This window comes from Stigmatopora argus, chromosome 13, assembly GCF_051989625.1.
Source record: "Stigmatopora argus isolate UIUO_Sarg chromosome 13, RoL_Sarg_1.0, whole genome shotgun sequence".
NCBI lineage: Eukaryota > Metazoa > Chordata > Actinopteri > Syngnathiformes > Syngnathidae > Stigmatopora > Stigmatopora argus.
The window spans coordinates 4700713-4713328 of NC_135399.1; the positions used below are offsets into that span (position 1 = coordinate 4700713).

At 40.9% G+C, this 12616-nt stretch overlaps 1 protein-coding gene and 2 non-coding genes across 4 annotated transcripts in view; 1 reads left to right on the plus strand and 2 right to left on the minus strand.

The window, feature by feature from the left end:
- Positions 1-8242, minus strand: part of ankrd44 (ankyrin repeat domain 44) — a 54124-nt gene extending 45882 nt beyond the window's left edge. For both annotated transcript variants that reach the window (XM_077616964.1, XM_077616961.1), the window contains exon 1: positions 7802-8242. In XM_077616964.1, the coding sequence (XP_077473090.1) occupies positions 7802-7828 (27 nt within the window). In that variant the 5' untranslated portion in view covers positions 7829-8242. The remainder of the gene's footprint in view (positions 1-7801) is intronic.
- trnav-cac (transfer RNA valine (anticodon CAC)) lies at positions 1672-1744 on the plus strand. The gene has a single exon. It is a non-coding gene; the product is annotated as a tRNA-Val (tRNA).
- On the minus strand, positions 2394-2466 carry trnav-cac (transfer RNA valine (anticodon CAC)). The gene has a single exon. It is a non-coding gene; the product is annotated as a tRNA-Val (tRNA).
- Positions 8243-12616: the final 4374 nt, after the last annotated feature.

The window sequence follows — 12616 nt, forward strand, 5'->3', positions numbered from 1 at the left end:
AGTACCGGTGTGAGCAACATCTTCATTGCTCGCTATGCGCACACACCAGTATCACACCTGCCATAAGCAGGTGTATGTCTACTACACATAAATGATTTAGTAATAATAAAATGTAATGATTAATATCTATGAATGGGCGGCCCGGCGGATGAGTGGTTCGCGCGTCGGCCTCACAGCTTTAAAAAAAGGGATTTTATTTTGTGCGCTCCATATGATTTGCTGTGCGCAGAGAAGACGAGAGTAGTGCGCAATTGCGCACGCGCGCAGCTTAGAGGGAACATTGATGGCAACCTTCAATCCGTGTCACGGCCATGTCATAGAGACCTTCAATCCATATCACAACCATCGGTGTCACAACCATGCATATTTTTCATATAAATTCTGTGGTTAGTTTCTTCGAATAGTAATGGACTTTAAAATGTCTCATTTATTTTAATAACGAAAGACGGCATGACATGTTAAGACATCAACTGTTCTGTACAGCTCAGCCCATAAAACGAAATGCCTTGTCCACATTTCTTCAAAGGCCTGAAAGGCAGCCTAGTTGGCTCATGTCATTGACCCCCACAGGGTTAATTTAACAACACTCTCTCCACAACTCCCAGGCCAATGACTTCCTGCGCTTCCTGCAATATTGCAACTATGGAAGCATGCCTGGAGCAGCCGTTTTCCTGGACTGTTTTATTAAATGGATGCGTAAACATGAAATTATAACTGTGTAATTGCCACTAAAGCCCAAGAAGAAGAACAAATCTCCTGAACTGAGGAGTCCCGTTATCAGGCATTGTCATGCTGTCTGAGAATAGCAGGAAGTTCCCGCAGTTTGAAGTTACGTAAAAGATAAAAATACAAGTTATTCCTGCCCTGTTGCAGATGATGACGCTGCAACACATCAGGAATTTCCTCTGTAATGGAAACACAAGTGCCCCCGGTTTGCCTGCGTGCCTGCGTAATAGACGCATGTTTTTTGGCATGGACGCTAAGCAACAAGCTGTAACACATAAATACATTTGTTAAATATCGTACATTGCGATTTTTCTGGATTTTTATTTTTAGAATATCTGTCACACAGTGCACATGCAGCTACGATAAAAATTTAAGACATGATTTCTAAGTCTAAATTTATATAAAAACTTATAGTAGAGTGTTCAAATACGGCTATACGTATACGTTGTCCGTGCATCATCCACCCCCTTGCTTTGTCTTAAATTGAAAATGAAGAAAAATTCAAATAACAAAACAAAAAGTGTATTCTATTTCCACCCAGTTTCAAACTGGGAAACTTTCACATGTTAGAAGAACGCGATAAACACACTATGAAAACAACTCCTTCAACCAAATTTGGTAGCAGGTCCAACCATTTTCTGACCCAGTGTACTGGTTGAAGAACAGATCAAAAAACAAAACATAGTGTATTCTGTTTCCACTCAGTTTCAAACTGGGGACCTTTCACGAGTAAAGTGAATGAGATAACCACTACACTATGGAATCAACTCCTTCAACTGAATTTGGTAGCAGGACCGACCGTTTCTTGACCCAGTGTACTGCTTGAAGAACAATTCAAATAACTAAGTGTATTCTGTTTCCACCCAGTTTCAATCTGGGGACCTTTCACATGTCAGGCAAATGTGATAACTACTACACTATGGAAACAAATTTATTTGAGGAGTTGTTTTCATAGTGTAGTGGTTATCACATTTGCCTCACACGCGAAAGGTCCCCAGTTTGAAACTGGGTGGAAACAGAATACACTTTGTTATTTGAATTGTTCTTCAAGCAGTACACTGGGTCGGGAAACAATTGAGCCTGTCACCAAATTAGTTTGAAGGAGTTGTTTCCATAGTGTAGTGGTTATCACATTCGCCTCACACGCGAAAAGTCCCCAGTTTGAAACAGGGTGGAAACAGAATACACTTTGTTATTTGAATTGTTCTTCAAGCAGTACACTGGGTCGGAAAACGGTTGGTTCTGCTACCAAACTTGGTTTGGTAACAGGCTCAACTGTTTTCCCACCCCATTTACTGCTTGAAGAACAATTCAAATAACAAAGTGTATTCTGTTTCCATCCAGTTTCGAACTGGGGACCTTTCGCATGAGGCAAACGTGATATCCACTACACTATGGAAACAACTCCTTCAAATAAATTTGCTAGCAGGCCCAACCGAATCCCGACCCAGTGTACTGCTTGAACAACAATTCAAATAACAAAATAGAAAGAGTATTCTGTTTCCACCCAATTTCGAACTGGGGGCCTTTCGCATGTTAGACGAATGTGATAACCACTACACTATGGAAACAACTACTTCAACCTAATTTGGTAGCAGGCCCAACTGAATCCCGACCCAGTGCACTGCTTGAACAACAATTCAAATAACAAAACCCATTGTGTAATTTGTTTCCACCCAGTTTCAAACTGGGGACCTTTAGCATGTGAAGCAAACATGATAACCACTACACTATGGAAACTACCCCTTCAACCAAATTTGGTAGCAGACCCAACCGTTTCCCAACTCAGTGTACTGCTTGAAGAACAAATCAAATAACAAAGAGTATTTCTGTTTCCACCCAATTTTGAACTGGGGACCTTTCACGTGTTAGGCAAATGTGATAACCACTACACTATTGAAACAACGACCTCAACCACATTTAGTAGCAGGTGCAACCATTTCCCGACCCAGTGTACTGCTTGAAGAACAATTCAAATAACAAAACCCATAGTGTAATTTGTTTCTAAAGGTGCTCTGACTGGCTAGACGCGAGTAGCCTTGATACGTGTTCATAGTGTTTACCATTCCAGCACATCCCAATAGTTGTTAAAGCTGATCGAATGTCTTGTGGTCGATCATTAAAATATCACCCTTGATACCTGCGTAATGTGTATCTCATGCTGTAATTGCATCCAGAGACTCGGACACACTTTCTATAGGCGGAGGTGGTCAATATGTGAGAATATACGGTCATTTGTGACTTTTAAGTACTTGGAGAGGTACAATTTTAAAGAAAAAAAAATATTAAAATGGTTTCAAAAAGGGCCTAAATGTATGAACAAAAAGTTTTGGGATCAAGAGATTAAGAATTACCTGTTGAAGTGAGCTAATGTACTGTATTTATTTGTGGAATGTAATAGGAATGAGACATTGATATTGCTATGCTTTGTATCCCAATAGGTTATCGATAAGTTCTCACCTAGAATCGATCTATCATTTTGACAATATGTCAGTTTTCATGTTAACGCATTGGCTGCCACGTCTACTCGTGAACTGCTTTCAATTCACAGCGGAAGGCTCTTCAGAAAATGAATGACTATAATAAAGACTTCTTGTTTCAAATAGGAGGCCGAGATTGAAAATATTAATATCTTTTAGCTGATAGACCGGCACAAGGTTGCTCAGACCAGTACAGGTCTATGGACGGTGGTTGGGGACCTCTGCTATAACCTGTTATACAGTCTTCAGGGCCTTCAATGTTCTGTTCTAGAGTACAAAACACAGTTTAGGTGAGGTTTTAAGGTGCTTTACTAATATGTTCTAAAAATACCCATGTGATTCAGTGAAAACAAACCTTACACACATCTCTCTTTGCATTTATTGTGTGGGCGCATGCCCACATTTCCTCTTGTCGATTGAACCTGAATTTTCTGTCACCTTTTGTGATTTTTGTCCAATTTTTATCTACAGGGAAAAAAACTAAACCCAACAACGGTCCACGGGTGGCATCGTTTTTTTTGTCCGGCAGTACAATGAAAAAAAAATATTGTATATAGCCTGCCCCAAGAAGTTTGAGTGCAACCAACATTCTGTTGCACTTCTTTATTTTCAACATTAGATTGTGCGTGCCTCTTTATTAGCTTATGGGTCACAAACTGACAACATGTTGAAATCAATGTAGAAAGCGGTGTAGAATTTAATTGATAAATGAGACCAGTAACAGAATGGATGGGCCGCCTTATAATGTGACACACAGTGTGCACCGTGTTCCAAATACAGTGGTACCTCTAGTTACAAATGTCTCCACTAACTAAATATACAGGTTACAAAAGCCTCAATGCTAAAATTTGGTCTTAGATACCAAAGAAGCCACCTAGTGGCAAAGTATTTTTTCCACCTGACTTTGGTGGGGGGAGTCTGGGTTTGATTCCCACTCTGTGGCAGTGTGATTGTGAGCGTGAGTGGTTGCCTCTTTCATTGTGCCCTGCAATTGCCTGGCAACCAATTCAGGGCGTCCTGCATGCTGCAGCACCCCCCGCAACCCTTGTGAGTTACAGAAGATGAATGAATGAAGGATACCAAAGGAATTTACGTTACAAAAAAATCAAACATCCCTAAAATGTAAAAACACTCTGTATCCTGTATTTTATTTTGAAATTGGCATCATAGAGTTGCACTTCCATTGGTCAAAGGCACACAAATCAGGAACTCACCACCGACTGGAGGTGGTCTGCCATGGTGCCTGGAAAATTGCCCAGAGTCCCCCCACACTTACCTCAATTTAGGCATCATTGAGATGCAGATTTCTGCTAGCGAATGGAAGGCCAGCGAGGGATTGGGAGACAGAGCAACTCTATCTTGCTAATTTCAAAATAAAAAACAGGATACAGGAAGTGTATTTTAGTTTCGGGGGTTGTTTGATTTGGTTTGATGTTTTGTAAATTGGACTTCTCATCTCATTTTCTGAACCACTTCATCCTTATTAGGGTCACGCAGGATGCTGAAGCCTATCCCAGCTGACTCTGGGAATGTGGGAGGAAACTGGAGTACCCAGAGGAAGCTCACGCAGGCCCAAGGAGAAAATGCAAACTCAACACAGGTGGACCAACCGGATTTGAACCCTAAACTGATCTTGGTTTTTTGTATTTAGGAACAAAAGGTTTCCCCTCAAAGCTTTTTGAAACATGAATACAGTGGTACCTCTACTTACAGATGCCTCAACATACAAATTCTTCAAGTTACGAAACGCTTTGATTAGTAAATTATTCATCCAAGATACGCTATTTTTTTCCAAATTACAAAACACCAAAAGAGGTACAGCATTTAAGTATAACAAGGAAATGCTGCAATGTTTGCCAAGGACTTCACCTTCTGCAGCCATCATGCAGGCCACATTCAGTGGTTACAATCCTTAAGGCCATTCAACCAATGAGGTTTCTGCAGAAACAAGAAGCACCTGACTGCAATACACTGATTGCACTTGCACTTGTAGGACATCAGATTGCTGCAAAGATGACAGATATACATACATACACATACACACATACATACACATATATATACACGTGTGTATGTATATATATATATATATATATATATATATATATATATATATATATATATATATATATATATATATATATACATATATATATATATGTATACACATATATATATATACCTACGAGTCGTACGGTGTTTGTAAGGTTTTTTGGGGGTTTGTAAGGGGAATCATAATCATTTATAAGGGCAGTTATCGGCAGAGGTTGACAGGTATGATATATATCAGTGGCGGGCCGTCAGGGCCTTCAAGGCCTTCTCTGCTGGCCTAAGAAATATCTGAATCATATTATATTTTGTCCATCAATACTTATTATTCCAAATGGTCTGTTAGCTTCCTTTCATTGCTTTTCCCCCTGGTTGCACTGCTTCCAGATGTGTGTTTTCATATTGAAGCATTTAACCAATCATATTTCAGCCATTATTTGTTGCCAGATCAGATCTGCCTCAAAGCCTTCACAATCAGTTCTTGTGGGCTCTGCTGCATTAAACTAGACTGTTGCTTTTAACCAATCAGATTTCGAGTTGGCAACCCCACAATGATTTTTCATAGGCGTTAGCATTTTGCTGGCTGGGACATGTCATTGCTTTCACAAACTATGATTGGCTAGTAGGCGGGCCAAAGCAGCCAGAGATCGCAAACTCCACCCACAATGGCCGACAGAAGCAAAAACAAATGGATTCTGTTTGCTCACAAAGCTATTTTCCAGACGGACTTTTCCAGAAAAAAATGGACATCATTAAGAAAGGGCGGTCAACTCCGAAGCTAACAAGCCTGTTACACCCGGGAAAATGGTGTGTGCGGGACTTTCAGTGCGCTAACTTAGCTGCACCACCAAATAGAATATTGTTGTGTTGATTTAAAGCCATTTTCAAAACGGACTATGCCGGAAATATGACAGGACAGGCTCGACTTTCATCATTAGCTTCGATGGCGATAGGAAAGAAGGAAGAAAGAAAGGAGGATGGATATTGTGTAAAAAGGATTTTTGGTGAGTAAAATATGGCTATATTCCTAAATAATATTTCAATTGTGGGCCAAGTTCTGATATCTGAAAAGCTCCAGTGTTTGTATTTAAGCTCCAGTGTTTGTATTTAATCACAATATGCTGCTAGGAAGTGGATTTTACCTCAGTTTAATTTTTGGCGTTTCACCATTGACGTCCCTCGCTGTCTTTTCCCGGGAAAAATCACCCCCCTGGCCTGGTTGTAATGTCTCAAAAGCTCCAGTATTTGTATTCAATCAATAAATGATGCTAGGAAGTGGATTTTACCTAATTTTAGTGCATTTTTTGTCATTTCACGTATGGACGTATCGACGTTCATCGCTGTCTTTTTACCGGGGAAATGATACTCTGGGCCCGGTTCTGATGTCTAAAAAGCTCCAGTATTTGTATTTAATCAATAAAGGCTGTTTTCGGCTGGATTTTACCCCATTTTCGGGCAATGTTTTCCCGTACGCCATTGACGTTCATCGCTGTCTTTTCCCGGGAAAATCACCCCCTGGCCTGACTTTAATGTCTGAAAAGCTCCAGTATTTGTATTTAATCATGAAATGCTGCTAGGAAGTGGATTTTACCCCATTTTTGTGCATTAATTTATTGATTATTTTTTATGTGTCGCAGCTGTAGCTGCAGTAGAGGTTTTATAGCCATAAAATAGTTTTTGAGGGTTGGATTGATACGTTGAAGGCACTCAAACACACACACACATACACACATACACAGACACACATACACACACACATATACATATATTAAATATATATATATATATATATATATGTATATATATATATATATATATATATATATATATATATATATATATATATATATATATATATATATATATATATATATATATATATATATATATATATATACGCACTAACCACTTGGGTCACGGAGCCCCTTTATATATATATATATATAAAGGGGCTCCGTGACCCAAGTGGTTAGTGCGTCGGCCTCACAGTGGGGGTCCTGGGTTCAAATCCAGGTCGGTCAACCTGTGTGGAGTTTGCAATTGCAGACATGCATAGTAGGCTGATTGGACACTCTAGATTGCCCCTAGGTAGGAGTGTGTATGTGAATGGTTGTTTGTCTCCTTGTGCCCTGCGATTGGCTGGCCACCAATTCAGGGTGTCCCTCGCCTCTGGCCCGAAGTCAGCTGGAATAGGCTCCAGCACCCCCCACGACCCTAGTGAGGATAAAGCAGTTTAAAAAAATGAGATGAAATAAGATAACATTTGAAGAACATCAAATTGGTGTTTGGATACTCAAGCCGTAATTTACTTCAAAATGTGATTTATGACTTATTTCAATGCATAACCAGGAAAGCAACGCCTCTACTTCCTTTTTGCAATGTGGGCTTCAGAATTCGGGTCGGAAACATCGCAATATTCCAGAACTCCAGCAGCCCTGCCATTAAATGCCGAATTATTAGAAATACAAATGTGGTCAGAAACGCCGCGTTTGCGCGTGAAAGTGAAGCCCGGGCGAGCTAAAGCTAGCGGCGGCTAGTGGCACTACCTGGTCGGCCAGTTTGAGAACAGCCATCGCCGACAGTGCTGCAACCAAGGGGCGATCCTGACCGCGACGTCCGCTCCAGCTCCAGCTCCTGCTTCTCCACCCCCTCCCGGGTTGAGGGTGATGGAAAAAGGCCGAGCCCGGTGCAAGCCACCGAGGCCCGGCGCCGGCTGCCGCTGCTGCCGCTGCTGCCGAAACGCTCGCACGCTCGCTCCGCCAGGCACGAACCACGAACAATCCCACATGGAAGACGGACGACTCCGCGAGTCTGCGCTCCAAAGAAGCTGACTAGTCCCTAGTCCCTAGTCCCCGCCGTGCAGGAGGCACAAGGCGGCCAGGCAAGACGGAGGAAGGATAAGGCAGGAAGTTGGAGGCTGTCTCTCTTTTTGTGCCTGTTTTTGATGCACAAGAGGCTCCCTCAGCATCAACAAACCCGCACACGCGCATCTCTCGCTGCTGCCATCAATCGGCGACAGGGGGAACCTAATAAACATCATTATAGTAGTAATACCTCGATAATCGCGGTTAATAGAGGGTCGGACCATCCGCGAAAAGTGAAAATACACAAAGTAGGGTCACCCCTATGTTTTTTTCTTCAGTGCTGAGTTTCAGCGTGGATTTTCACATTTTTATGAACTTTATAAAAATAATTGTTTTTTTCTTCAGTGCTGAGTCCTAGTAGCAAGTGGAAGACAGGGGAGTTTCAGCATGGATGTTCACATTTACATTTTACCTTACACGTGAAAGGTCCCCAGTTCAAAAGTGGGTGGAAACAGAATACACTTTGTTATTTGAAATGTTCTTCAAGCAGTACACTGGGTCAGGTAATGGTTGGGTCTGCTACCAAATTTGGTCGAAGGAGTTGTCTCCCTAGTGTAGTGGTTATCACATTCACCTCACATATGAAAGGTTGCCAGTTCCAAACTGTGTGGAAACAGAATACACTTGGTGTTTTGTTATTTGAATTGTGCTTAAACCAGTACCCTGGTGTCGGGAAACGGTTTGAGCTTCTACCAAAGTCGGTTGAAGTAGTTGTTTCCATAGTGTAGTGGTTATCACATTCACCTCACACATGAAAGGTTGCCAGTTCCAAACTGTGTGGAAACAGAATACAGTTGGTGTTTTGTTATTTGAATGGTTCTTAAACCAGCACAATGGGTCGGGAAACGGTTTGACCTTCTACCAAATTTGGTTGAAGTAGTTGTTTCCATAGTGTGGTGGTTATCACAGTTGCCTTACACGTGAGGTCCCCATTTTGAAACTGGTTGGAAACAGAATACACTTTGTTATTTGAATTGTTCTTCAAGCGGTACACTGGGTTGAGAAATGGTTGGGCCTGCCACCAAATTTGGCTGAATGAGTTGTTTCCCTAGTACAGTGGTTATCTCATTCGCCTCACATGTGAAAGGTCCACAGTTTGAAACTGGGTGGAATCAAATTACACTACGGGTTTTGTTATTTAAATTGTTCTTCAAGCAGTACACTGGGTCGGGAAACGATTGGGCCTGCTACCAAATTTGGTTAGAGTAGTTGTTTCCATAGTGTAGTGGTTATCACGTTTGCCTTACATGTGAATAGTGGGAGTTCTGGGTTCAACTCCAGGGTGGTCCACCTGTGTGGAGTTTGCATGTTTCATGTGTGTGTTTTCTCCAGGTACTCTGGTTTCCTTCCACATTTCAAAGACATGCATGGTAGGCTGATTGGACACTCTGAATTGCCGCCCACACTCATTAGACTGTCCAATCAGCCTACCTTGCATGTTTTTGGAATATGGGAGGAAACCGGAATACCCAGAGGAAACCCACGCAGGCCCTGGGAGAACATGTAAACTCCTCACAGATGGACATGTCCTGGATTTGACCCCAGGGCCCCAGAGCTGTGAGGCAGACGCGCTAACCACTCGCTTCACCGGGCCACCCTGACAGGTTTCATGTCTCCCATGATACATAACGGCTGCGGATGGGATTTTTTTCAACCAGCAGGGAGCAGTGTTTCACCGGGATTCGTGTATAACACGCACCCGAACTTTGATACCGTTTTTTGGTGCCAAATTTTGCGCATTATACTAAATACGGTATGCTCAATTTTTTTAAATCAATAAATAAGCAGATATTGGATGTATATGTGTTTCATAAAAGGCTCATTGAGTTTAAAGACACAACACATTTCATTATTTTAATCTTGGACTGATCTTTTTCTTTTCAAGAATGAATTAGTAATGTGCAATTTAATATTGACACTATAATACACAAACAGTAGGAAATAATCACATTGTTTTGGGAGTTACTTTCTCATTATACTGAGACCTGTTCCACCAGATGGGAGGGTTCAAATACAAACTACAAAATAAAACACCTTACCATAGTAAACTTTGTCCTCTTTATAAATAAAAGGCGGGTTTGTGATTAACATTACAATGTGCAGGTGCCCCTTTTTTTCTCCTTGTCATTGCATGTGAACACACTTCATGTTGCAACATAATAAATGAGCCTCTTGGCAAATCAAATGTTCAAGACGTGTGAGAACATGAAGTTTATTCAATTACAACGCTATGGAAAAATGGAGGAAAAAACATGCCTCTTCCTCCACGGAATCAAATGGCGTGTGTTGCAGAAGGAATATGGGTCACAGAAAAAGTGAAAGAGAAATGGGTGGGAGTGGGGGAGGGTTTTTTAATTTAACCCTTGTGCATGTGTATGCCAGTTACTGTTTGCTAATGTGTATCTGTTTGTAAATTCGTATGGGAGCTTTTTTTTATATCATTTAGGGCAATAAATAAATGTGACTTTTCAAAACAAGATGAGGAACAAAGCTCTCAATTTAAAAAATAAAATAGAAACATTTAGAAATCCCACTCCCCAACCCTAAAATATCAATAATTCATGTTCTTCACAGAATGCTGATTCTATGCAGAAATATTCCAGTTCCTGAGATGAATGATTTTATTTTGTATTTTTTTTTGGTAACTAGACAAGTTCATTTATACTAAGTAAGAAAAAGGCTTTTGAGGGGTTAGTTGTATGTTTGAAGAATGAGATCTTGAGGAAGGTAACCCACACAGCCCCCATTGCTGGTCTTTATTCATCTTCTTGTTGTGTCTGAGTACCATGAAGTCAATAGAAAAAAGATGTGATGTACTGCATACATTTTGAGTGATTGATAGATTTCTATCTTAACCCTTTAAAAGGCAAGAAACTATCTGAAAAAAAAAACATCCCCTAAAAACCTGGCATCCACATACGTACATGGCCAAAATCTTTAGTGCACAAAGTGAACACAAGATCTTGGTTATAATCACTCATTCATACTTTTTCTATAGTGCTTATCCTCACATGAGTTGTAGGGGGTGCTGGAGCCTGTCCCAGCCAACTATGAACACCAGGGAGGGGAAAACTGGAACTGGTCGCCAGCCAATAACAGGGTCGAAGGACACGAAAAACCATGCATGCTCACTCCTATACCTAGGAGCAATTTAGTGTTCAACATATTCCATGGATGTGGGAGGAAACTGGAGTACTTGGAGAAAACCCACATAACATATACACATACATATATTGGATTGGATAACTTAATTCATCCCGTATTCGGGAAATTTCATTGCGACAGTAGCAAGAGGGTGATTAGACAGAACAACAAAGCAAAAGCACAAAGTACAAAGCAAATGGGATCATTAAGAATCACCAGATCAAAGTAAATGGGATCATTAAGAATCACCAAATCAAATCATTAAGATAGAAAAAGCAGCAAAAACACAAAAACGAGCAAGAGTGGACGGAGCTACCGCCACCTGAACGGCACCATCTTGGTTGCGGTAGCAAAGACGGATACAGACTCCAAAACATGTTGTAAAGTTGGACAAAAACTGGAACCACACAGGAAGTCTTCCACTAGATGGGGAACTTCTGCAGACTGTGACCGAGGTAGAGAATATGCAGAGTCACTCTTCCAAGCTTATCCGCACAGTTCCTCAGTAGCCTGGAGCTGAAGAATCAACAGTAGCAGAGTAGAACCCCTCAACTCCGTTTCCGGCCTGGTAAGTGCCGACAGCTCTTCCATCTTATCCCATGATAGAATGGTTGGTCTGAAGCGTCGCTTCTTCTCCCGGCACTTTTGTCCAGCTCCGAATTTCCAGCGGCATTCAGGTGTTGCTCCTTCTGCTGCATATTGTAACAGCTAGTCCCGTGTATGACGGCGTAGGCATGGCTGAATGGTTCCAAAAAAAGTAGCAGAAAGAAGCCAGGCTAACAGAACAAGGAAAGTTGTAAAAACATTAAAGTAAAAAGTATAAAGTACAAAGTAAAGTAAAAAGGAATGTATTAATATTAAATATTAAAATGTAATTAAAAAAAGATAGAAGGGCTGTAAAACACGAAAAACATAAGTGGACAGAGCTACTGCCACTGGCTGCTGCGTGAACGGCTAACGCTAAATATACATATATATACACACACAATCTCAAGGCTAATTAATCAGTTCAATTCCAAATTGATCATTGCCTGTTAATTCTGAATTAACCTGTAGCAGGCATGCAGTCTTCCATTGTACAATGTATAGGGACCAAGGTAAATTTTATAGCATTTAACTCATTCCACATCATGACAACAACAGACAAATCATTTCAAACTGGGAGAAATGGCTGTAAAATGTAATGTTGAATGTACTATCCATCCAATGTATTTTGGCTGGTTGGGCTGGCAGCAATCATTCACAAATCGATTGGACGTTTTTGCGCCATCAAATGAGTGCCCTCTAGTAAGTTAAATTAATCGAGTTCTCATTACTTCTCACTCACAAATGATTCAGAAACATGCACACAAG